This window comes from Topomyia yanbarensis, chromosome 3 (genome assembly GCF_030247195.1).
Source record: "Topomyia yanbarensis strain Yona2022 chromosome 3, ASM3024719v1, whole genome shotgun sequence".
Classification (NCBI taxonomy): domain Eukaryota; kingdom Metazoa; phylum Arthropoda; class Insecta; order Diptera; family Culicidae; genus Topomyia; species Topomyia yanbarensis.
Genome location: NC_080672.1, coordinates 425,753,327 through 425,781,190, shown reverse-complemented (window position 1 = coordinate 425,781,190; position 27,864 = coordinate 425,753,327). Strand labels below are relative to the sequence as shown.

Below are 27,864 nucleotides of genomic sequence, written 5' to 3'. Positions count from 1 at the left end.
TGAGTTTTCGAGATATTTTTTCAATGAAGGGGGTAAGCACTTCCCTGGACTTGACGGTCGAGAGGAAGCGAGTGTTCACCCCCTAGACCGAAGGATCGACGAACGTCAGAAAAATAAGTAACAAAGGAAAACACAATTTGTTCCGTAGCGCCATCTGGCGGGCAGATAAAAATATAATATAGTAATATAGTACAGGTCGTAGCTCTCATCAAATGCAATACAAAAAGTTGACTGAAAAATGTTGTGTAACCCAAAAATCTTGATTTGAAGCTCAAAAATTGTTTTTGGGACCTTAGGTACTAAAAAAAATAGTTACTCAATCATTTTGCAGCCGATTTTCGAGTATTGGAATGTAGGAAAGTGGATCTTTCCAACAATATGCTATTTTGCGAGACATAATGTGCGATTTTGGGACAGCAATATGAAAATTGCCATTGTTTTAGGGATTTTTCGCATGAAAAATATGCAAGAGTCCATCTTTTATCGAATAGAACGTCCTAGTCCTTTCGCAACCAACGACATTTTGGTTATAAGAATCTATATCATAGATGTCTATTTAAACGTGTAGAATTATTGTTGTACTTAATGAACCTTGTCTAAGGGCCAATTTCTTCACCCTCGCCTAATTTTTAAACCAGGTTTTCCAGTATCTTTAAACCTAGCTTAAGCATTTAGCGAGGGGGAAGAAATCGGCCCTAAGAGTCTACGAACACCTTGAATCGTGCGCAAATGTTAGTACAGTTTATTCGAATCCCTATCTCTACTAACGACTATTCTCCACCCGTTACAATTGTTGAGTAAGCACTAATGTATACAGAATCAAATCACATTTAGTGTCGGACTAATATCGTTTTTGCGCCCTGCCTTAACGACATTAGGACATTACCGGCGCAGATATTGATAAATAAACACCGTGACCTTACCGGGAGCCGTACATATTGAAGAATGACTTGTGTCTTCCCTCATGAACGTCCTATAATTCCCTTTGGTGTCGAACCATAACAAAGATTTTCTTTCCTTTTTATTAACAACTAAGGGCAGATTTTTTCAACCTCGCTTAGCGCTTCAGCCAGGATTAAACGTACTGATGAACCTGGTTTAAGAGTTAAGCGAGGATGAAGAAATCGGTCCTAAGAGCGAGTCAATGTTTCCTTTTTTGTGATGTAACGACATTTAATTAAAAAGGGACTGGAATGTGCGAAATATTTTTCAATATTAAGAGTCATAGTACTCATGGAAGAGTAAGAACGTTTAAGAAAGCGTGGAATAGGGTCACATGAGCAAGCTTAAAGTTTCACGGTGACTTAACCTTTTGTCTACTGCATGCAGGAGTCAGGAGATTTTGGCATTATTTTGGTATGTCCGGACAAGTGAAAAATCACTGTGTCTTATGCTGTCGAAACCGACTTTATAAACGTTGTTGCCATTTTTAATACTTTACGCTAGGATCTGATTCCGAGCGAGAAATAGACTGTGAGTAAATAGTTGGTATTATTGTGATCATTGATGTTAAGCAATATTGTATGCGGTTATCAAAGCAAATATAGAATTTACTTTCTTCACGCTGATTTAAAAGATTACTTAAAAAGTGACACACATAACAGATGACACACCACGCATACAAATATATTGGAACAGGAGGAATTGGATATTGGATGGTTTAAAACCGTATTTGTGCAGTTTGAAGAGACGAAGTCAAAACGCAAACACCTGGACTAATTATTTTACAGAACTCGTTATTTACGATCGGTCTTGCATAGTCAATATTATTTATGAATTCCTTTTAGTTTCGGTAATTACATTACAGATTTACTATTCACTGAGAAATTTCACTTTCAAAAATCAGTTCCTATCTCCACAGTACTCCATGAGAAAATCTAATAGATCCGATTCGATCCCAAGATAACACAGATATTAATTTCAAAAATCCCGATTAAATTCGTAAAATCATAAACATGAGTCTCATTAGTTCCACTGAGAAATCCGATAGTAAGACCAAGAAGCTGTATTATTAAAGCCATGATCAAGTTCCTTAAATCATAAATATGAGTCACGTTACTTCATTAAAATTCTGATGGCAGTCTCAAGCATACAATGGGAATCAGAAATCAGGAATCAGTAGCGTCTGGCTCAAATGGCACGTTCCCCATGTTGATCGGAGATTTGTGCCTTGCCAAGAATCGTCTTTTCTTCATTTTCCTGATGGGAAGGATTGGGGAAGTGGTAAGGTTAGGGGTAAGGAAAACAACGACACATAACAATTAAAACAGAGCATTCTGCACCCTCGGAGTGATGCTGAATGATCTGCAGGTGCTACAACAGCAGGAATAAAACTTCCAACCCCCGGAGGGATTTAGAACCTCTACTCATACAGTGAGCGGATATATCAACACCCCCGAGGGGATATTGAGATAACAGAACGACAACACCCCCGAAGAGATATTGTCATTCAAATACGGCTATAAAACTATAGGAAGGAACAAAAGCATATCCTTAAATTTCAGCTCTCTGTACATAGGTTCATCTATGTATGGAGAACCAAAAATCCGGATGCACAGTTGCATTAATACAGGGCAATTGCATATCAAATGATATGATGTTCCGTAATCGGATTCACAAAATATCACATGAATAATACTAAGCGCGCTGAATAGTAGCCATGTGATAATTGAGTTTGCAATGTCCAGTCAGTGCCCTGACCAGAATACTGCAGTTGTGCTTGGACAAATGCAACAAATTTCTTGACATTTTCGGACTCACATCCGGCAGAAAAGCCTTTGTTTGAACGCAAGTTTGCAAGCTACGCCAATGGTTGGCATGTTCGAATGCAGCCCAAGAGCGAATCTTGTGCTTTATCCAATTTATTGACAGTGGTAGAACTGGTTCTGGACCAACGAAATCAGTCGCAGCGCCAGCTCTAGCCAATTCGCCCGCCCATTCATTTCCAGTAATACCGGAATGACCGGGTACCCATAGAAAGTAGATAGCATTTGAAATGCTAAGTTCTTCGATTTGAGTTCGACATGCGATTACTAATTTCGATCTCGAATCTGCCGAACTAAGTGCTTTCAGGGCAGCCTGACTGTCAGAGCAAAAATAGATTCTTTTACCGCAAATTTCCTGTTGAAGTGCGGATTGTACGACACACAGAATCGCAAAGATTTCTGCTTGGAATACGGTACAGTATCTACCAAGCGAATGAGATTGGTTTAATCTCATCTCATGACAATAGACACCAGCACCGGCTCGGCCCCCCAACAAAGAACCGTCCGTATAACAAACTACGTATTCTTCAAGTTGTCGCTCCATCCAGCCAGACAGCCATTCCTCACGAAGAGGAATTCTCACATTGAAAGTTTTAGAAGGAAAACTACATGTGAGTGTAAGGTCACTGGGAGCAAGTGTATATTCATCCATTTGGGGCCACAGTCTTGTGTGGCTAGTTACACGATCTATTGGGTTACTGTTCCAGAGCCCAGTAACCTTTAGACGGTATGCACAAGAAAGTGCTTCTTGTTTCAGAAACACATGTAGTGGTTTTATGTTCAAGAGTGCCTCGAGAGCAGCAGTAGGTGTTGTCGAGAACGCACCAGTCATCGCCATCAAGACCATCCTCTGAAGATGGTTTAACTTTGATTGGATTGTCATGACTCCTCCCTTCTGCCACCAAACAAGGCACCCGTATGGCAGTATTGGTCTAACAATTGTTGTGTAGATCCACTGAATGTACTTGGGTTTGAGTCTCCAAGATTTGCCGAAAGCTTGTCTACATTGGCCAAAGGCCATGCAAGTTTTCTTGATCCTGAAATCGATGTGAGCTGTCCAATTAAGTTTTGAGTCGAGAATTACCCCAACGTACTTAACTTGATCTTCGGCAATAATTTCAGAGTCCAAAAAACTGCAATGGACGAGCTCCGGTTGTAATCCTTCGTTGCGTGAAAAGCACCATTGAGGTTTTATTTGGATTAACTGATAGTCCAACATGAAGACACCACCGCTCAACAACACATAAGGCTTGTTGCATCAAATCAAAAAGTGTGTTAATGCAAATACCGGTGATCATTATATGATAATCATCGGCGAAACCATACGTCGGAAACCCAAGCTCATTTAGTTTTCTCAACAAGCTATTGGCGACAAGGTTCCATAGAAGTGGTGACAGCACACCACCTTGAGGACATCCGCAGACACTCAGTTTCCTCATCTCTACTTGTCTTAACGATGAGCACAGATGTCGGTTGCTAAGCATTGCGTGTATCCAGTTCGTAATATATGAAGGTACTCCATGATCTCGTGCTGCTTCCAAAATGGATTCGAAAGACACGTTGTCAAAAGCACCTTCAATATCGAGAAAAACTCCTAAACTTGATTGCTTTTGTGAAAAAGCTTTTTCAATGTTGTAGACAACATTGTGTAACAGGGTGGTAGTAGGCTTCCCCCGCTGATATCCATGTTGCATTGCATGCAGCGGGTGCTCGCCCAAGCTACCATCCCGAATGTAGTGGTCGATTAAACGTTCCACTGATTTGAGAAGGATGGAGGTCAGACTGATCGGTCTAAAGCTCTTTGCCTCCTCATAAGTGACGCGGCCACCTTTGGGAATGAATTTGACAGTTATTTCCATAACTGACATACTTCAACCCGCCGGATGCCACGCGGCCTCTAGGCTGGTTTTGTCCGGAGAAAGATAATAGAGTTATCAACCTCCTAGTGGACCACAGCCAGTTACTGGGGAGTTCGCCCGGCTCTTCCCAGGCTCCGTTCGCCATTGAGAATATTTTAAACCCCCTCAACAGTTTTACCCATAGCACGGGTCGCATGACACTATGGAATTGGGGTTCCCTGTTTGGTGTTACCACCGGAACAGGTAGTCCGTAGTGTAATTCTTAGCCGGTTGAAACAACCACTACCGACACTACACGGCTTATCTAGGCTGTTCGGAGAAAGAAGCTGACATTGATGGACAGCTCCCATAGATGGCCGAACAGCCACAGCAGTAAGACCAAGAAGCTGTATTATTAAAGCCATGATCAAGTTCCTTAAATCATAAATATGAGTCACGTTACTTCATTAAAATTCTGATAGCAGTCTCAAGCATACAATGGGACGATCACCCACAAAGGAATTACAAAAATCCTAACTAACTTATCGAAATCGAGTCAATGTTTGTATGTATGTGATTTATGGACTCCCAATCGGCTTAACCGATTGCTGTAAAAATTTATACATAGTGGGCATTTGTTATGGAGCGCGTTTGTGTTCACTCAGACGGGAATTATTTGTCCGCAAGATGGCGCTTCTGAACAAATTGTGTTTTCCTCCTATTTCATTGAAAGTCGCAGCAACGCGCGATGGGTATTAGCTAGTATATTACAAACTTCAATTTTATTAGTATTGTAGCAATCAGATAGTCAATATTCATTCACCTATACGTCGAACAAACTCTACTACCGAGGACTGTTGGTAAAAAACATCCAACGATAATCAACAATAACAATTATTTCTCGATTAAATTATAAAATTACTAACAACTTCAAAATATCTTAGCTATCGCTACAAATCAACACACTTATTTCACAAAAGCCACCCCTGCCCACCAGTTAAGCCAAATTGCACCAGCACGGCAGAATGGGGATTTTACAGTTCGTGCTACATTACTCATATTCCCTTTGACACATCCTTCCTGACAATGGGAATGACCGGCACTGGAAAAGTTCTTCTACACCCCCCATTCCGCCACCCGCTGCTATGCTGTTGTAAGCCAAAAGTTATATGTGCACAGCAATATGTACCTACAGTCTGTGTCGTTCGTCCTTCTGGCACGAAACACACTATTACCGAGGGCGTAATCGGCTGTGAAAAACTTTATTATTAAGCTTTATATTTTAATTTCTAATTTACAATACAATACGATATGAAACATAGACGCACATAGTCAGTCGCTTCGGGTTGTCTGTGTCTCTGGTTTGCTGTTCATATTTTCCATTATAGTGTTCACGGATGGAATTGGTTCAAATAGTGGGGGGCGGTTAGGGAAGCAACAGTTACCCTGCCTGGAATAGGATTTGTGAGTGTTTCTGGTCGCATGATAGGAGGGGGACAACATTTTGTAAATTTCATAAATGCTCTGAGCAGAAAAGGTGAAGTGTTATAGGAACAGAGAACATTCATGTCAGTTGTAAGAATGTATATTTCTCTTAGTTTGAAAATAGTTTCATGTTGTGGTCTGAGTTACTGGGCTGTACTTCCTTCAATACAAACTAAATCAAAGTTTATGCTACAATAAGAAATTCATCAACTGCAGCACTTGAATAAAGCAAACTAAAACTCTATCTACCGATTCAAGTAGGTACATACAATTTTAAACAAAAATAAATGTTTCGCGCTTCCGTTAGTTCTCTGTTGGCCCTCGCTCTGGCCGTAAGTCTGTGTCTACCCATTCCGCCAAAGGAGTGGTGCAAGTCGGCGAAAGGCAAAAGCAGAAAAAAAGCTCCCGGAACACGAAACTGTATAATTGTGTCTGTATTAATAATAAAGTTTTCCTTGCAAGGAAAATGAAAAATTAAATACCCTTAATTGTCGTGTTTTCGGTAAGGGTTTATTGTTTTCCCAACCATCCAGAACCGGGGCACTTCCTTCTTTCGACAGCTCTCTACGAGCAGTAGGTACGACTGTATACATGCACCGAGCCCGGTTTCGTCGATGGTTAGCTAGCCGAGAACCGTATCGTGTCTGTCGTGTCAGAAAAAGTTTAGAAGGTACACTCCTGCCAGGAATCGGATTCGGGTTTCCTTTCCAATACGGACTACGGTAGCTATGAGTAGGTGTCAGCTCTGCAGGAAATGTTATGCCAAAGTTTTTCCATGCCATGGTGGGGAGGGGGGGGTCAGAGGGGTATGGAATGATTCTGATGCAATGCATTTCACTTTTCGCTTTTCACTCGCCGTAGCCACCGGTGTCGTAACTCAACGAAAGCGGCCCAACTGGAGGCGCTTCGGGCTCAAGAATCAGATGTAATTTACGTTGGTAACATCAACAAACACGGAAGTTTTGCGCTTGACGTGTGCTGCCTGTCCGGGAGGGCATATGCGGTTGGTTGAGAAGTGTCAGTGCCAGGAGATGAAATTTTAATCCCTTATTGAATTTTTCAAGCTGAGGTAATGGGAAAGTTTTCTTGCTTACAAAGGTTCGATCGTTTTTATTGGGCCGTGTACATATGCTAGGGAAGGTAATTCTGTTGGAAGAAATAAATGATGATACGAGATAGCCAATGATTATAATAGATGTTCAATCCACGAAATCCAGCTATTCCTCAATCACTTTGTAAGTACTATAATATAACATTCAATGCAATGAATTTAGTATTTGGTTCAATGACAGCTATAATTGAATTTGAGTGTTCCCGCACTGCTTTCAACTGCCTTTGCAACTTTACGGAATCGAGAAATTGGACCATCTTTGGTCAATTTTTTGACCATTTTTAAAGTCTTTAAAGCATGGTAAATAGGTAAAATTAATTGTTAAGATTCAGATGGGATCCTTTCCTGGATTTTATGAAATTTTGCTCCAACGTCTTTTGGAATCCTGCTCACAATTCTGTTAAAATATCACTCAGGGTTCTGATGAAATCCTTCTCGCGATTCAGAAGGAATGCTGCTTTTGACACTAATGGAATCCTTCTCAGGATGCTGGTGACATTCTGATCGGGATTCTGGAGAAATGCTGATGAAGTTCTGCTCCAAATTGTAATTGAATAGTGTTCAGTGGAATCATGTTGTCTATTTATGGACATCTCAGAATTATGATGAAATCCTGATCATACTTTGGATGTAGCACTTCTTTTTTGCCTTTCTCATATAGAAAGTTTATGCAATCACTCTGAAAAACATCAACCTAATCCCGGCCCGGAGGGCCGAGTGTCATATCCCATTCGACTCAGTTCGTCGAAATCGGCAAAAGTCTGTATGTGTGTGTGTATGTATGTGTGTGTATATGTGTGTGCATGTGTGTGTATGTGTGTGTGTATGTATGTGTGTATGTGTCAAATAATGTCACTCATTTTTCTCAGAGATGGCTGGACCGATTTGCCCAAACTTAGTCTCAAATGAAAAGTGCAACCTTCCCATCGGCTGCTATTGAATTTTGGATCGATCGGAATTCTGGTTCCGGAATTACGGGTTTCAGAGTGCGGCCACACAGAAATTTCTCATATAAACTATAGGAAAAATTAAAAATAGAATTCTTATTTTTGATGCAAGGTGCATGAAACGTCGAGATTTGATGCAAACTTGGAAAAAGATTTGACGACGATTCACTTTTTTTTTGGATTTTGGCACATTTTTGCCTTTCTCATATAGAATGGTTATGCAATCACTCTGAAAAACGTCAACCTAATCCCGGCCTTATAATCGAACAAGAAAACCTTGAAAAAGAACCCATAAGATATATAGGCAGCGTTTCGTTAAAACTTTGAGCAGAACTACGTAAACTCTTCCATGGTGTATCGTTTACACAGAAATCTATTGTTGATCCGAGGTTTACGCCAAGTTAGGCACATTTGTTTGATATTCGATAGCAATGTAGGGAGGAATAGGTCTCACGACTCGCATCCACTTGCCACAAGTGCACTGTTAGGAATACCGGAGTAGTCACGTGGATAGTATGGTTAGTACCACCCACTTAAAAATATCCTAGTTGGTAATTATTATTATTATTATCTTTATTCTTTCATCTGACTATTGTCTACATGAAATAAAACTTAAACCTATATCCTGCAACTATTCCGAATCCGTCCGATGAAGCGGGAGGACGACTCACCAAAATCTTGCATCTCCTCAACAGTCGTAAAGGTGCGAATCATTGCCGTTATCGGTTCGTGATAACCAAAGGTTGTCCGGTGAAACCGGGGCTCGAGGAGAGAACCATTACGTAAAGGTCTTGGTGGCACTCGAATGTTTAGCAATGATAAAAGTTTCGAGCAGTCGACTTCGCCATTCAGCAGCTTGGCAACAAATCCCGCTTGTTGAATTCTCCGCCGACGTTCTAGAGTGTCCATGTTCAGCAATTTACAGCGATCAGAATATGGTGGAAGATTATGAGGATCGCGCCACGTTAGATTTCGCAGGGCCAATCTAATAAATTTACGCTGCACACTTTCAATCCTTAAGATCGAATTCAACTGAAAAGGAATCCAAACTACTGAGGCACTTTCTAAAATTTGCCGGACGAGCGAGCAGTAGAGAGCTTTCAGGCAGTAACTTCCATCATACTTAATAGAATGATTTGAGGTATAAGGCAATTTTATCGAAAATGTGTTCCGCAATGTAGTATTAAGATTTGGAGTATGTATAACATGCATTAATACCGAAAATACTGTGTTTTAAAAAATCTTTCAAAAACTACCGAAAATGCTCATCTCAGCTCATCTCGGCCAGAGCCGTCAATATGGTGCAGCAACCGAACAGTTTTAAATATTAAATATAAAATATATGTCCGCTACAGATTTGTTTCTATCAACATTCGTGTTTGGTTGCTTGGCGTGAACGGATGGCTGTACAATACCGAGAAATATTTGTGAGCTGTACACGACTGGATGTATTCAAATGGGTATTCCTGCATTTATAGGAGCTAAGACGAATTAGGGAACTATATATTTCAAATGTCTTCACATTTCATACAAATGTCTTCATTTGTCTCCACAGACCAGGATTCTGAAACGGATTTTGATTTTGAGCCAGAATTTTACAAGAAATCAGTTAAGACATCCGAAAACCCCGACTTTACAACCTTTCAAATGTCTTCAAAATTACACATATAGATATAGATACACATTCAATTCCGCTCGGCAATTTCTCAACAGCCGTGCAGTCTAATTTAGAAACTCATATCTCAGTAATGAGATTTTTTTGCTGGTTTTCGGTGAAATATTTTCTCAGCTATCAAATCTCAGTTGTTGAGATTTTGGGAAAAGAGCTAGAGCTTGACCTTGTGCGACCACCCCTGGCTGCTACTCCGTTATCGATCTGGACTAGCTGAAGTTGCACAGGGAATCAGTAGATAATTATGCTTGAGAGTAGCGAAATATCTTTCAATGTGCAACTCCTGGTAATCCTAAAGTGTTTATTGATCAATACCGGTGCCGGCCAGGCCCGAACGTAGATCACGGAAGGAAAGTCCGATACTTGCTTTTGCTAGAGGCCGTATATACCATGGCGCACTCCACAAGTATCATGGGAGAAGGATATTTGTTAGTAAGTATAGAATTTCGATTCTACTTCTTCTTCATGGCGCCAGAGAGGTGACTTCCTTATCTGGACCAGATATCGATCCATCAACTCATGGACCGGGGACTAACGGCTTCGCTTCCTTTCCAAAGGAAGACGTGATCACCGATTTTTTCATCTCAGAAAAATCTCAACGGTCTCGGCTAAACCAGACCAACTGAAATGAGTGGCGGTCACGCGTACCACTCAACCACCGGTGCGTCAGCTGCTGAGATTTCGGCAAAAGATGCGAAAAAACTGAGATTCGGCAGAAAAATTAAGTGTGTGCTTATCAGAATTTTTGGATAAAAAGTGATTTATGCGAGGCATATTTCAAATTATTCAATTGATTCTTAATGACAAATATGGTTAAAAAATTAAATCTCCTTCACCAACTATTTTCCTTCTTTTCAACCCTGCAACATACTTTAAAAATATTGTAGGGACACAGAAAAAAATATTTTGTTATTTTATGTTTATTTTCATGCATATATTTGGAGGCACGACTTGTCGTGCTTTCTTCAACGAATTTTATTATAATTTTACACGTGGATTGAAAATTACAGTTTCTTTAAACGGAAACCAAATGCACTTCTAATTTTCTAATATCGTTTTCGTCGTTGTCATAAAGAGAGCTATAGAATCAGTTCCATTGATCAGTCACAATCACTTATACAAAACTGTCAAGTTATGTATTAAATTCGTTATTGGTATCATCAGCTCCTGGATTACACATAGCCAAAGTATGGGACTTGCACAAAGTCGTTTACCTTTTCCATGTTCTGGGAATTCGGTATTTGGCCCCGATTACATTAACGTACATCCTGCAGTCTACTGCATGTAAGACTTCAGCTAACTGGATGTTTCTCCACGTTTGACTGCTAGAATTTCGTTTCTACATGCGGTACATTCATATAAGGATGAATCAACAGAATTTATCAAGACCGTCCGTCTTGCCCCACCAGTACACATATCTTTTAAACGTTAGTACTTATTCACGCATAAATCAACTTACTTGTTATTTTCCACAAAGATGTCATTTAACCTTTACAGTACCAAGTAAAATTTTTTCTGAAAATTTTGTTTAAATTTTGCTCTCATTTCGTCAATTTTTGACCGAATTGGATGGAACCGGCTTTAAAAGATCTGGAATTTAGTCCAGTTTCTATATACCGAGTAGCGTTCAAATCCGTGGACCGGTTCCGGAATTAATCCGAATTCCCTTGGGGTATATCCGGCTGTTTCGATTTCGCATACGTCGGGCTGTTCCCCAAAGAGTGCTCATCGATGTTACTCTCGTTAATCCGTCGACGAACCGGCGCCAATAACCGCGTTTTTTGGCTTTCATCAAACTCTTAATTCGCTTGTCTAACGTCGCGTACTGTCGAAAACTAGCGGGTAACCCATCGTTCCGGAAGGTCTTAAACGCGGCGGACTTCTCTGCGTACACGTCTGAGCACTCTTTATCCCACCAGGGATTGGGAGAACGTTTTTGTATGTTCGCGCCGGGTACTGGCTTAGTCTGAGCTTGATTCGCGCTGTCGAGAATCAAGCCAGCCAAAAAGCTGTACTCTTCCTCCGGAGGAAGTTCTTGAGTAGATTCGATGTTGTCGGATATCGCGGCAGCATAGCTCTTCCAATCGATATTTCGTGTGAGGTCATACGAAATATTGATTGTTTCCAATGGCCTTGAGCCGTTATTGATTGTGACTACGATCGGCAGATGGTCGCTACCGTGGGGATCAGGGATTACCTTCCACGCGCATTCTAACTTTAGCGAGGTCGAGCAAAGGGATAAATCTAATGCGCTTGGGCGCGCTGGTGGGGGAGGAATCCGTGTCATTTCACCCGTGTTTAGAATTGTCATGTTGAATTTGTCGCAAATATTGTGAATTAAAGAGGAACGGTTATCATCATAGAGGCAACCCCATGCTGTACCGTAAGAGCTAAAGTCTCCTAAAACTAGTCGCGGTGCAGGCAGGGATTCTAAGATGTCTTGTAGCCGTCGGTGCCCAACCGCGGTGTTGGGGAGAATATATATGGAAGCTATGCAAAGGCCTTTGCCTTTGGTTGTTACTTGACAAGCGACAACTTCATTATCTGTTATCCTGTTATTATTGTTAGGGAAGGTAAATTCTGTAGAAGGAATAGCACTTTTTGATCCCCAAAAGCACTCCTCCATAGGGGCTGTCTCGATCCAGGCGAATAATATTAAAGTCGTGGAAGTTGAGATATATGTCGGAAGTTAACCAAGTTTCACATAATGCAAATGCATCGCATCTCAAATTATTTATTAAAATTTTGAAGGAATCGATTTTCGGGATGATACTGCTGCAATTCCACTGTAGAATAGTGATCAAATCCGTGACCTCGTTCGATGAGTTAGCCATCGAAGGATACAATCGCTGAGAGGAGGGGCCATTTAGCAGTCAACTGCTTCAAAAATGTTCTCACTGTAGGAAGAAAAGCTAACATAAGACTTTTAATAGGATCAGTTATATTGAAAGTTTTTATTATCCAGTCCACAATGTCCGAGAGTTTGATAATTCCAGTGCTGTGATTATTCTCGAACTGAAACAAAGGAACACTTGGGATTTTTGATGTTCCGGGAAGTGCAGCGAACTCCTTCTCTGAGCGTAATCCTCCGAGACCAGGAGCTATTTGCTTCGGTTTGGTTGCAACACTTCCAATAGATGTCACTTTCGGAGCCCCGTCAAGGGACACCTTCTGGTCTTTACAAGGAACTTGAGGAGAGGAAATGTCATCAGCCTCGCCCTCGTTAGGAGGCAAGTGAGCATAGATGTCTGTTGAGGATGGTGGCGTAGCTTTCTTTAGCATTTCTGCTTAAGAACGTTCGGATCGCCCCACAAGGGAAAGTTTTAGTTTATCCCCGCGTAGTTTGTACGCGGGACATGCGGAGATATCATGCAGATTCTCTGCTCAGTAAGGACCCTTCTCAGCATTCTTACTGCACGAATCGTCCACATGATTCTCACCGCATTTTCCACAGCGGGCCTTATTGCTACAATGGGTTGCTGTGTGACCCAATTGTTTACACTTTGTGCAATTCATGACCCGCGGCACAAACAGAGGCACAGGCAGACGAACCTTGTGCAAGAGAACGTAATTTGGCAAAGCGGTACCAGCGAAGGTCAACCGATAAGAGTTTGATTGGGGGTACGTTTTTGAACCATCCCTCGCAACTACTACTGAGTGCAAACGCTTGCACTCGAGTATTTTCACTGGCTGAAGTATGCGGTCTCTAAAACGGCCAACCCCGTACTGCAGCAGATCCTCGCATGTCAAACTGTCATCGGTGACAACGCCTTCAGACTGTACTTTTACAGCTGGAATATACACGTGATAGTCCTTCGTAAAGTGCTCGCAGCAAGCAATATCGTTTGCCTGCTTTGAGTTAGTCAGCACGACCCTCAGCCTGTCTGAGCGGACCTTTTTTATTTCGGTCACAGCCGAGAACCGTTCCGTTAGGTCTTTTGAAATCTGTAATAGATTCAGCGATTTTGTTTTGGGCCGAAAGAAGACCACAAAGGGACCGGTCGAAAGCTCTGGATATTGTTTGGGTCGGGGGAGAGCCTTAGGAGTCGACTCGATCTCCATTTGGCCATCCGGGGAGGAAGCCATCGACACCGTCAACGCACGGGGTCAGCACCCGCGCAGACGGGAAAAAGCCGTAAATGTATCAAAAAGGTAGATTTCACTTATCTGTATACTCGTTTCCCACGACGCACCAGTCCAGCTTAAATAGCTGGTTATTGTTCAATCCTCGCTTTACGAACAAAAGGTTGAAGAATGTGGCCTAACGGTTAACACACGCACAAAATAAAATAAAAGTCGAAGCCTCGAAGAGGCAGAGAATGGCAAAATAACCTTGAACGCGGACTACTGCACTGTTCTTTTTCCAACAGACCGAAAACAAAACACTTCTATCTCGATCGAGCGATGCGTAGAGACTGAAGCGGAAATATGTTCAAAAGCAAATCAAGGATTTTGACAATTTGCCAAAACGGGGTGATCCCGTGGCCCGAGCGGTGATTGAATAGACACAAAAATTTGGGTTTTTATATATTAGCCTTAGATGAACAATTCCTCCAAATTTGATTCAAATCCGTGAAGGTCGATTACACGTGCCTTGATCACTGCGCGTGGAATGATCCTTACATAGAATACATGGGAATTGAGAGGGACCATCAAGCCATCTGGTTAAAACGATTTGAACAGGAAGAGTGGAGTAGCCAGATTCTTGTTGCTAACATTTCGTGAACATGGCGCAGGATTTTCTCCCCACCTATTGAGGCTACTTTTTATAACAATGCATTGTAATTGGCTTATATGGTCTTGTTATTGGAAGCAAGCTTCCGTAGTACATGTAAGCGAAGTCACTTTCCGACCACGCAATTCCTTTTTGACCCTTCGTACAGTAGCATGCTGAGTATGGTCAGAGAGTAATGCTTGAACACGTCATGCTTGTCGTGTAAAGATTGCTCAGTGCTATGAAGAGTGTTCCTGTTACAAAGGTGGTAGTACCACCGCCACCACTACATCTACTGACCACCTCCTTTCAAATGACACCCATACTTAGTATGGTTTTCACTGTTGTTTGTAGTAACCGGAAGCCACCATATTGGTTTTCGAAAATGGCGTCAAAAATCACTTTATGACTACCCCTTTCTGATACCTATACTAATGATAGTTTTCGCCGTTTTGCAGTAACAGGAAACTGCAAACTTGGTTTTCAAAACTGCATAAATAATCAATTTCGTACTTCTTCTCACCAATCCCTTTCAAATGACACCTATATTGATGGAAGTTTTCACTGTTTTTTGGAAACCGGCAGCTGCCATCTTGGTTTTCAAAATGGCGTCAATCATCAATTTCCGTCTCCTGCTGACACACCCCTTTCAAATGACACCCATATTGATGACGGTTTTCACTGTTTCTTTGGAACATTTTGGTTTTCGAATTGGCGTCAAAAACCAATTTCCGGCTTTTGCTGATTGCTAGCGCTTTACAATGACGCCATTATTGGTGGTGGTTTGCACTGCACTGTGATAACCGGAAACCGCCATCTTGGTTTTGAAAATAGCGCCAAAAATCAATTTCTGTCTTCTATTGACCACTCCCTTTCGAATGACACCCATATTGATGATGCTTTTCACTGTTTTGTGGTAACCGGAAATCGCCATTTTGCTTTTCAAAATGGCGTCAATTATCAATTTCCAGCTTTTGCTGACCGTTCTCTTTCAAATAACACTCATATTGATGGTGGTTTTACTGTTTTGTGGTGACCGGAAGCCGCCATCTTGGTTTTCCAAAATGGCGTCAAATGTCCATCCGTACGGAACCGGTGCCGGAATGACGCTGAAGGAGCTGTAGAACCGGATGATTGGAAGAACTTCGCATTTCGTATAAAGCTATGAACCCAAATCGCTGGAATGATAGAAAAATATATACATTTTCTTAGGTTCTCCCGGAACAGTTCTCCAGTGGCCAAGATTGGTCCAATTCATGTCTATTGTGAAGGATCAATGGGAAATAGTCATATGTAGAACATTTCAAAATACAATTACTTAAATTTATGGGATGTTTCTTCAAAGCTCGTTTGTCACCCCACTGGGATGCCGGATATACCCCAAGGGAATTCGGATTAATTCCGGAACCGGTCCACGGATTTGAACGCTATATATAGAAATTGGTATATAGAAATTGGACTAAATTTCAGATCTTTTAAAGCCGGTTCCATCCAATTCGGTCAAAAATTGACGAAATGAGAGCAAAATTTAAACAAAATTTTCAGAAAATTTTTAACTTGGTACTGTAAAGGTTAAGAGTTACTTTATCAAAACAAAGGAAAAAATCACAAAAAAAATTAATTTTTTTTATCGATAAACCTTAAAATCGGAAACTTGAAAATTACATCCGTAAGAAGCTGCACTACTGAATATCAATATTTGCTTAAATCGTACACGTTTAGCAGTATTCAAGGCCTACTAAGTGTTTCATAATTCATGGTTACCCATAATGATAGCGTACACATACAATACAATTGAAGTTTTAATGTTATATCCCCAAAATAACCACTGTTTGTATGTATTTGTATTCGCATATTGCTGTAAAATGCATGACATGTAATATTACACGAATTAAAGTGTAAAATTGTATGCATTTTGATGCTCCAATTGAGTGCATTGATTTTAATGTAATTTTCAATCAAATTTTTGATTCAATCTTTGTATGTTTACATTCGTATTGATTTACATGTCGTTAAAATTTCATTATTTTTTGGTGTGCATATTCTTGGTGAAAAGCTGAAAAAGCGTTTGGCAACACTTGCCACTAAATGGATTGTGGGGTAAAGACATGGCAAGAAAACGAACGAGATAGTGATACTAGTGCGTATTCCTGCGTATCGGTTTCTCACCATTAACATTTGACTATCGTATTACCAGCCAGCATCAGCAGCTGTAACGAAGAATTATTTGCACCATGACCCGTAATAAAAACAATTGAATTCTTTATGCGAAGAAAATAGTCGCACTGAAAAGGCCAGTTTTTCGATGTTTCGGAAAGTTTGCGCAAGCCTTCTTTTGATCTATTTGTTATCACGGGCAGTATTTCCTGACAGTTTCAATACGATGGCAACATTTTCACTGCTGCCATGTAGACGAGTGCTCCGGCACCTACACGCTTGGCGTAGTGACCCTTTCTCAGCAAACGGACACGACATTGGACACCGGCGCGAACCAAACGGGATCTTTGCTTTCCTTCACCTTTCCTCCTATACCGCAACCAGACGAGCGCATGTTGCCAGTACGGGTGTAACACACGAATGATGCCGCACTCGCCTACGATCTTCGGTTTTGTACTCGGTTCAGTTTACGTTCGAAGTCAAAGGCGCAGGCCATCGAAAGGGAAAAAAATCAACGCTCGCGTCCCTCGCACACTACCCCTAACAGGCAGTGTTATTGTGATCGGCTCAGTTTGCGTTCGACGCCAAATGGGCAGGCCATTGAATGAAATAAGTTCACTTGCATCGAGAAAGAGGAGGAGCTTCGTATAAAAACTGTTAAAGATTTGCAGCTCGGTGCATGTTATTAGCGGGATCCAATAAGGAATGGCTTCAGTCAGATGATTTAAATCGGGGTTTTCCGTGTGTGCATGCCAATTGCGACCCGTCGGAAATAAAAATAATAGTTGGTGAAGAAAAAGATGTTCAAATTTAATTCTTGCTTTACTGTTTGATAGCTCTGACAAGGGCTAATTAGTTTTCCAAAGAAAAGGTTCTCTGGGTGGGAAATTTTTGTTCCGGCTGAATCTCTTCTTCTCTCCCGATAATGAAATGTAGTCCATCCAACAAGGTTAACTAACAAAATCCGATCATTCCAATCAATACTTTCTGAAGATTAGCGGTTCGGTACAAGAAATTGGCGGGAATTAATCAGGAACGGTGGGACGATTTATAATCGGGTTTTCCATATGTAAGCATTTTTCCACCCATAGGAAATGAAAATAATAGCCTCTGCAAGTAGCACTTAACGAGCCAAACTGATACACTGATACATGTACAGCTCACAAATATTTCCTCAGTATTGTACAGCCCTCTATTCGCACCAAGCAGCCAAATACGAATGATAATAGAAACAAATCTGTAGCGGACCCATATTTTGACCTTTTCATCATTTAAGTGGTCGGTTGGTGCACCATATTGACGGCTCTGACCGAGATGGCGAAAATGAACGGTTGGACGACGCCAGCCAAAATGTGCCCGAGTAAGCCGAGGGTCTTTTCCCGAAGCGCAATTCAACTATCTGGTCACCGATACCGTACGTCGAAGAACAAGGAGCAAACACCGACGATCGGCAAGTGACTAACGATGAGCTCGCAGAAGCATCGAAGCTCCTGAAATCAAAGAAAGTCCCCGGTCCGGATGGAATACCAAACGTGGTGCTGAAAGCTGCGATCCTGGCATATCCGGACATGTTCAGGATGGTGCCGCAGAAGTGGTTGGTTGAAGGAAACTTCCCCGAAATGCGGAAGGTACAGCAGCTGGTGTTACTGTCAAGGCTAGGGAAGCCACTGGTCGATCCGGTCTCGTATTGCATATTTCTGCTGGATACACTATAAAAAAGCTCCTGGAAAGAATCATCCTTAACAGGTTGACGAAATTCACGGCAGGTGAGCGCGGACTGTCCAACATTTCGCAAAGGAGTATCGACAGTGGATGCAATTCGGGCAGTGCTCGAGAGTGCTGAGAAGGCATCTAAACAGAAGCGAAGAGGAGATAGATACTGCGCTGTGGCCAGGATATATTTGAAGAATGTATTTAACAGCGCCAGCTGGGAAGCCATCGTCATCCCCACTATCTATGCCTGAAGAGCTGCTTCCAGAATAGAATACTTGTGTACGAGACGAACATAGGGCAGAAGTCAATGCGAGCCGCAGCCGGCGTTCCTCAGGGCCTCATTCTCGGTCAAACATTTTAGAACGGAATGTACGATGGGCTCTTACACTGCGGCAGGCCGGGAAAATGAAAATCTTGCGTTTCGCGGACGAGTGTCACTGACGGTGAAGGGTGAGACACTTGAAGAAGTAGAGGTGTCGGTGACGGAGACAATAGACGCGAACGAGAGCTGGATGTACGGGATCAAGCTGCAAATAGCTCACCACAATCGACGTTGGAGGGCACATGATTGCATCGATCAGGATATGGGGTTCCTGCCTGGAGTGATACGCGGAAAACTAAGCGGAACCGTGGAAAGCTGAACAAGACATTCCGACTGATGGTAATACGAGTTGCAAGTACGTACTGAACAACATCGCCGGAGGCAGTATATGTTATCGCCGGGATGATCCTCATCTGCATCACCCTGGCGGAGGATTTTGAGTGCTACAATCGGAGATATACAAGAAACGTGAGAAAGATGGTGAGAATCGATTCGATGGCTAAGTGGCAGCAGAAATGCGAAAGAAAAGAAGGTGTACCTACCGGTTCACTTCAAACCTGTCGACGTCGGTGGCACGGAGAGGTAAACTTCCACCTGACACTGCTCCTGTCGGGTCACAGCTGCTTCTGGAAGTATCTTCATCAGTTCGGGCATGCAACGTCATCGTTGTGCCAGGATTGTGAGAACGTCGAGGAGACATGTGGTCTTGAAATTCCGAAGTTCGAAGTGACACGCAAAGAAATGCTCGAAACGGGAGGGCCGAACATCAATCCGGATAATATCGTCAACAGAATAACAAACGACGTAAACAGGTGGAACGCTGTCGACAGAGTGGTGGCGCAGATTATGACCGACTTACAGTGGGAATAGCTTAATGAACAGCGATCAACGGTTTTGGGAGAACAACCATCGCCAAGCAACTCTACGCCGGGGTAGGCTGGATCCACCGCCGGCAACTAGTAGAGAAGACTGCGAAAGAGTGCCGGGTATGGACCGTTTGGTCGCCAGGAAACTAGACACCACTCTCCATCCGTAATTGCCGACCACAGCACCCTACCGGTTGGCCGGATAGAAATATAGAGAAAATCAAAGAAGAATCGGCGTTGAGAGAACTTCATTCACCGAGGAACTCTCCGTCGGCTAGGTTCTCCGCCGGCGTCTAGACTGAGTAGACTGCGATGAGGCACGACCGGTCGCGAGTCGTCGGGGTACCTGCGAGCCGGTCGCCCTACTCCAATAGAATCGCTGAACTGACCTTAACATTTGGCTGGTTGGCTCTGTTTCGGGAGAAGTCTCTCACCAGGGTAGTAGGGTAGGTCCATCGTCGGGAACTATACCGAGTAGTTCGCGAACAAGTCGGAAGCTTAATGAGTAAGTGGTGCTGAATGTTGCGGTGTTGAATCACACAAGAGAGCCGGAGGGCTCAGTAAATTAGTTTGAAGTTTGCCACCCAGATTATCCTCGAACGCACTAATTCTCAGCCCACGGCTAGCTTTCATATTACCAAATTGAATTTGCCACATGGTGTGGATTAGGGTTCGTCGCGGTGCGGATATGGGCGGTAAATGGATTGTCCGCACCGCAACCGCAAAAAAATATCAAAACCGCACCGCTTACCGCAGTGGTGCGATAATCCTCGTCGTTCAACCGGGAAAAGAAGACCAGGTAGATCATACGGGGTGAATTAATTTATTGGAAATGCAATTACCTGTACGGTATCCAACTTCGCATCGAGCATGTGTAGTACTGCCTTTATGGTTTTGTGTTACAGGAGCTCGTTGAACAGCATCACTTGGCATCGGTAGGAGCGCCAATTTCGCCACGGGTCTCACGACGTTCTCTGCGGACGCTGTTTTCAGTGTGACGACTCTGACGATTCCGTCAGCTCCAGGATGAACGGCGACGATTTTTCCAAGGGGCCACTGTGTAGGTGGCAGATTGTCCTCTTTGATGACCACGATTTTGTCTGGTTCGATAGATACCGGCGGATTGCAACCCTTCGCTGCTCTGGACTGGAGCTGTTGTAAATATTCCGGATACCATCGGGCCCAGATTCGTTGTAGGTGCCGTTGTGTTTGTTCCCAATGGTTGAGATGATTCCCAGCGACGTCCTTCACGGATGGTTCAGGAACAGCTTGAAGACTCGACCCGACTAGGAAGTGCCCCGGAGTCAAAGCTTCTAGATCAGAAGCATCGGATGGTAGTGGTGTTAATGGACGTGAATTTAGGCACATTTCGACCTGTGCAAGTAAGGTCAACATGTCCTCGTACGCGATAGTAGTGTTGCCCATTTCCTTTAGTAGGTGGGATTTGGCAGATTTAACTGCGGCTTCCCACAGTCCTCCGAAGTGCGGTGCGCGCGGTGGTATAAATTTCCACCGTATCTCATTGTTGGCGCACCAGCTGAAAATCTGATTGCGATCGGCTTCTTCTGCCTTGAGCATTCGATAAACCCGATTGAGTGCGTGGGAGGCCCCTTTGAAGGCCGTTGCGTTATCGGAGTGAAGTTCACTCACCTTTCCGCGACGAGCAACTAGACGGCGAAGGGCGGCCAAGAAGGCAGCAGTAGAGAGGTCGCTTACGAGCTCAATGTGGATCGCTCGTGTAGAAAAACATATGAAGATGGCCACGTATACTTTTGTAGGCCCACGCTTGCGGACTTGCGATTTAATGTAAAAGGGCCCACAATAATCGATGCCACAAACCGAAAATGGACGCGTGGGAGTGACACGAGAGGCTGACAGTGCTCTGCTGGATCAACACCGGCTTGCTGCGAAAACAGGTGTGACATTTGTGGTATGTGTGGCGTACCAGGTTTCTGCTTCCCAGAATCCAGAATTTTTGACGCAGGCTGGCAAGCATGAGTTGAGGACCGGCATGTAACAGGAGTTTGTGGTAGTGAGATGCTAGAAGTACACTCAGGGAATGTTTTGCTCGGAGTATGATAGGATGTTTCATCGGTTCGGAGCAGTTTGCGTTGCTCAGGCGACCTCCAACACGTATGATTCCAGTATCGTCTAACTGAGGGCTTAAGAACTTCATGGCACTCGACTTAACAATTTGTTCGCCCCCAGTCAAGTCATTGAATTCTTCCGGGAAATCTTCTCGTTGAGCCATACGACACAAGGCGATATCGGCTTTCAGCAGCTCATCGGTAGTTAGTGCGTGGGTGGAATCAATGGTGATTTATTTCAGCGTTAATTGACCGCGGGTTTCATGGTGGATGCGACGGTTGATGACACGGTCGTGCAGCTTCTGAAGATAACGCAGACAATAGGCGGTAGTTCGACGGAGCTTGGTGTAATCAGAATATCGATTGAACAAGAAGTCGTTAAAGTTGCTTTGAGTGACAGTCATCGCAATTATCGGTATTTTTCTGCTTTCTTTCGTAGTCTCTAGAGAATCGTCAGTTGGCAATGCTCCAACGGGCCAACTTTCGGGTGGCAGTGAGAGCCACGGTGTTCCATTCCACCACCTCAAACTGTTCAGGATCTCTGGCGGGCTCAGACCACGGGAGATATCATCGGCATGATTGTCGACACCGGCGATGTGCTTCCAGGAGCTGGACGGAGACTTGTTGCAACGATTTGGCACGGATGTAGCAGCATGTCCCGTATGCTTTTTCTGACGCATCCACAAAAAAATGGAACTCGATGCTAACTGCGTTGATTAGGGGAACGAAGCGTGGTATTTTAAGCTGACGGAGTAGATCGATGGTGGTATGAAACTGTTTCCATTCGTTCTGGAGTTTTTGTGGCAGTGGTTGATCCCATTCGTAACGTTTATTATTGGCCGATTTCAATGCCCACAAACACTGCATAAAAAGCTTGGCTTTCATGACGGTGGGACCCACCAATCCTAGCGGATCAAAAATTTGAGCTATGTATGACATCACGTTTCGCTTTGTCAAGACAGCAGCGGGCAGAGGTAATTGTACATTGAAACGGAAAGTGTCGGTTTTGGGTTCCCATATTAAACCGAGGGTGCTGACAGACTGCTCGTCCTGCAGATCAAAGAAAGGTTGAATTGCTCGATCTTCTTCAGGGACCCCCTCCAGGACTTCAACGGAGTTAGAAGCCCATTTCTTCAGAGAAAAACCGGCTGAGTCAAGCATAGAGGAAACTTCACATTGAATACACTGTGCTGTCTTCACATCAGCGGCTCCAGACAAAAAATCATCAACGTAGAAGTCGTCCATAACGGGCTCTGCGGCGACGGGAAACCGGTAACCTGCATCGTGTGATAGCTGTTGAAGCGTTTTTGTTGCTAGGTATGGCGCAGATGCTGTCCCATAGGTGACTGTTTGTAGTTCGTAGGTGGCGATGGGATCAGTAGCATTTGTGCGCCACAGGATTCTTTGGAGTGGCTGATCTTCGGGATGGATCAGCACTTGCCGGTACATTTTTTCAATGTCGGCGATTAAGGCGATGGCGTGAATCCGAAACCGCATAATCAAGGACAACAGATCATGCTGGACAACTGGGCCGACTAGTAATCGGTCGTTCAAAGAGAATCCCGATGTCGTCTTGCACGACGCGTCGAACACCACCCTCGTTTTCGTTGTAGTGCTGGAAAGTTTGAAGACGGGATGATGTGGCAAATAGCAATGTTCCTTGCAGTCATCTATTGGCTCGTTCAGTCGCTTCATGTGACCAAGACGCTCATATTCGTCCATGAAAAGATGGTATGCTGACTTCACGTTGGTGTCTCTCTCTAATCGGCGTTCAAGAATAAGTAACCTTCGTGTTGCTATAGCCCTAGATTCGCTTAAAACGATTTCTGGATCGTCCACCTTGGGCAGGCGAACTTTGTAACGACCGGACGAATCGCGAATTGTAGTTGCTGTGTACCAATCCTCACATCGTTTTTCTGTAGTTGAATGGGTAGGTTGATCGACGATTGTTTCCATTTCCCAAAACCGTTGAAGAACGACCTCGAGCCGGTCGTCAGTGGCAGTCAGAAAACATCTGGGTGAAGCAATGGATGAATTGTGCGGTGCTGGACCAGATACAGTCCAACCGAACAGGGTTTCGATAACTTGTGGTTGACCTGGTCCAAGGGACATCTTTTTGCCAGTATGGAGTTCCCAGTATGTTTCTCCGCCTATAACGACGTCCACTTGGCTGGGAGTGTGAAACTGCGGATCGGCAAGATTTATATCTGGAAATTTCCACGATGATGTAGGCACTGGCATTGTAGGTAGATCGGTGGTAGGTTTATCGATGACTAAAAACTCGAGCTTCGTAGAAAACGGCGGAATTCGAGACCTTACGGTGGCATTTACAGTCCGCTTCAGTTTTCTCATGGACTGACCGATTCCTACCACATCGATATCAACCTTGGATTGACGATTGGAAAGAAGATTGGCAAGTTTCTTCGACATGAAGTTTGACATCGAGGCGGAATCCAATAACGCTCTGGCTTCGAAGATTTTCCCTTGATCGTCGACGACGTGGAGTGCAACTGTTTCCAACAAGACTGTACTGGAATAGGAGTGGACCGGCAGACTCACTTGGGGAGTGGCAGGTCCTGCATTTCCCACATTTGGCAACGTGGGTGGATTCGATTTTTGGGCTGGAGGAGTCGACGGCATGTGAACTTTGATCCGCAACTTCTAGCCGCATGACCAGTGCGGAAGCAATTCCAACATAACTTTCGTTGGGAGATTAACTCACGACGTTGGTTGATGGCCATATTGGCAAAGGCCGGACACTGGAACAGATAGTGACTCTCGGAACATGCAAGACAAGACGGAGCGGATGACTTGCCTTCGGAAGCAACTGCATTCGCTGCTATTCGTGAATGAAAACTTTTCTTCGGAGGGACGCTGGTGCCGGCCACCTTTGCTTGAGCCGACTCTGCACGTTGTAACAGATCTGACGCAACGGATTTCAAGATTCGTACTCGCTGATATAGGAAGTCGACGAGGTCATCGAAGATCACTTCCTCATCTTGACTGCTCCTTTCCTCCCATGCGCGGAGCGTTGCTGGATCGAGCTTATAGGACAGCATATTGACGAGTGGAGTATCCCAATGTTCAATTGGTTCGTTCAGTCAGTTTGGCGAGAGCTCTCACATGACGTTGAAATTCATCGACGAGCTCGTGTAATTCTTGAGCAGATTCTTTCTTCGTCGGTGGTAGATCATGAAGGGTTCGAAAAAGCTTTTTTTAAGGAAGCGACGGTTGTCATATCTCTTCAAAAGAGCATCCCACACACAAGCATAATTGTCAGCTTCGATATCGACACTTTCGAACGGTTTTCTTGCTTCACCTACGAGAGACTGAAGGAGATACTGGAGCTTGGCCACTTGAGGGATATCGTCATTCCTGTGGACCATTGAGCTAAACGTATCGCGGAACGATAACCATCGAGAAGAGTCACCGTTGAATTTAGGGAGATCTATCTTTGGCAGCCTTAAATGAAAACTGCTGGATGGATGCGGCGCAGGAGCGATCATTGACGTATTCAAAACCGTCTGGTTTGGATCAGGCATTCGAACCGACAGCAGAAAACCTTTGGCTTCACAGTATCGCATTTCAAGGTCAGCCCGTTCTGTGAGATGATCATCAAGATTGTCTGAATCATCGGTTTTCTCAATCTCACCTTGCACTTCCAGAAATTCACGATACATCCTATCCAATGATTCCAATCGAACAAAAATCTGACACGCATCTCTTTCGTAGTTATAATGTGCCACAAATTTTTCTACAGAGTCGCGAACAACGTACAGACCCTTTCTGATCATCATCAACTCACTCAATCTTTTTCCGAGTTCTTTCTTCGACATTGTGCACCGATTTATATTCGCACGATCGCGGATTACGATATCGAATTCTCCTTCCCGACGCGGACGTTATCGTTCAGATCCTTCCCGACGCGGACGAAAATCCTTCCCCGCGAAATCACGAAATTCGGACGCGAATCGGTTGCACACACTTTGATTGGTATTTACAGTCACTTGTGCTGGGGAATATACAATCGGATTTCAAACTTAGTTCACTTGGCCCCTTTGCACTCTATTGATCAAAACTACGATGGCGTCGTACAAGCCACGCTCTCGAATGACGCCAACTTCACGTTTTATTCTGGCACACAATAGCCGCACTCAACAAAGCAGCTTGTATTCTGGCGCGTCCAGAATTTTACAGGACCTTTTGTCCACCACAATCGCAATGGCATAGATCTTGCCACGTGCTACGCAATCAGCGATCAGCGCATCTGATCGGTTAATATTACTACTCACTAGTTCTTCTGCCGGGGGTGTCCTTCGATCCGGCTCGAAGGACCAAATGTTCGAGCCAACGGGACTCGTAATGCCAGGTCGAAGGGTTTCTATTCCGCAATAGCGGCTGGCCGAAGGCTAGTGACGGGTACAATAGAAAAATACTCGCGACGATATTTTACAAGTGCCGGGAAACGTGATCGTAGGGTAAAAAAACTTGTATGCTGTACTGATGACAGTTTTATTCCTTACCCTTCTGGAGGTGAACTTGAACTGATCGAGCCGAGCCAGTGCTAACTGGACGACAGTGCTAAATTTTACCTAACAAAAAATTAAATCTGCTATCTCTGTTATCGTTTGCTTCTCTAGTTGCAGATTCAGTGCGTGATTTGGTATAGCATGTAAGCAATAATATATAAGGCACTAGGTATAAGTAGGCTAGGCGAATTTAGCTTTATGTGTAGTTCTTTTTAAACTGGCGATTAATTATAATTATAAGTATTAGAAAATTGTTTAAGTTTAGTTTAGATTTAAGTTGAAATACTTCAAATTTCCTACAAATGTAAAAATATCGATATTCAGAGAAATCGATTAGCATTTTTATAGAAAAAAGCAAAAATGATTGACTTACATGTTAAATCCGAGCACTTGAAATACTCTCCACTAAGCAAATTGCAATTCTCATAGGAAAGGAACAATTAAACTGTAGATGCATTGTACACGTTGGTCGAAAACCTGGAGAATTCTATCGAAATATAACATTTTTTCAACAATCAATGCGGAGCTCGATGAGATAAATGTGGGTCTGATACCAACACCACAATCGCGGCAACTGAATGCTTATAAATCGTGAAATAAACACGACACTGATTATGCAAACAAACATAGGATGCCCTCAAAGTGGAGTTCTGTCACCCTTGCTGTGGTCATTTATTGTAGACTAGCTATTGAAATCATCAAAAGAAATTCGTTACGAAGTGGTTAGATTTACAGACATTTCGAAGTTGTATAAACAGAAAGGCCTCACTACAAATACTTATAAAACAGTCATAATCCCATTTACTCGAAAAAGAAAATGTCCCATATCAACAACATGTTTATTTAACGGAATTTATACTAAATATAAAACTCCCAAGGGTTTTAAAGTTTATTTTATTTTAGTAATTACAGAATCTGCAAAAGCATTGATGAGATTATTTATGGATCGCTAACTAATGCATGCTTTTAACTAATGTGCACTTTGGTTAAGCGTTTATATTCACTTTTACTCCACAAATACAAAACAAATTTTGAACCAGCAAATTTCATCATTTCGTGGAATTGAGTTATACCCAAGTGGACTACACACATTAAACTTCATCATATCCTAAGTTCCCTTCCGCATAGCAATTTTCAAATTGGACGCCCCACACTTCGGTCCCACACCGGTTTCGCTCGTCTAACAGGGCACCGCGAAGGGGCTGTATTTTTTCTATCAACAATTTACATTTATTACCTATCATCATCATCACCATCCTCATCATACGGCAACCCACTGCGGTGGTGCGGCTAAATGTGCTACAAAACTTTGGTCAGTCCCAGTTCGTGGGTGGGACAAAAAAGTTCCTTGCGCTCCCCCTCATCGATGCGATGAAGGGGAAAAATTCGGTAAACGCGCCCGGATCACCGGGACGAGTTCCGAGGGAACAGATTTCGTGCCTCGGAAAAAAGGCGGCGAACAAAACTTTATCGTCCATCCTCGCTGCTGCTGCTGCTGCTGTTGCGATAATTTCTATATTTGTGGGTAGTTGAAGCCGCTTCCAACCAGCAGCAGTGGCAGCGATGAACCATGAAAAGGAAAGGCGCAAAAAAAATCCAGGAGGGTAAAGTTTCGTCTTGTCCGAGTAGTTTTTTTTTCGCAACCTTCTGCTATAAGT

General features: G+C 43.3%; 3 protein-coding genes across 3 annotated transcripts; all 3 read right to left on the bottom strand.

Annotated features, from left to right (window-relative positions):
• Positions 1–20,394: 20,394 nt before the first annotated feature.
• On the bottom strand, positions 20,395–21,168 carry LOC131688415 (uncharacterized). Its single transcript, XM_058972619.1, has one exon. The coding sequence runs from the start codon at positions 21,166–21,168 to the stop codon at positions 20,395–20,397; it is 774 nt and encodes a 257-aa protein (XP_058828602.1).
• Positions 21,169–21,910: 742 nt separating this feature from the next.
• Positions 21,911–24,736, bottom strand: LOC131688414 (uncharacterized). The gene is made up of 3 exons (XM_058972618.1): positions 24,400–24,736; positions 22,354–24,298; positions 21,911–22,286 (listed from the first exon to the last, which is right to left on the bottom strand). Exons 1-3 carry the CDS (start codon positions 24,734–24,736, stop codon positions 21,911–21,913), a joined length of 2,658 nt encoding a protein of 885 aa, XP_058828601.1.
• A 60-nt stretch (positions 24,737–24,796) lies between these two features.
• Positions 24,797–25,513, bottom strand: LOC131688413 (uncharacterized). Its single transcript, XM_058972617.1, has one exon. The coding sequence runs from the start codon at positions 25,511–25,513 to the stop codon at positions 24,797–24,799; it is 717 nt and encodes a 238-aa protein (XP_058828600.1).
• Between the last annotated feature and the right edge of the window lie 2,351 nt (positions 25,514–27,864).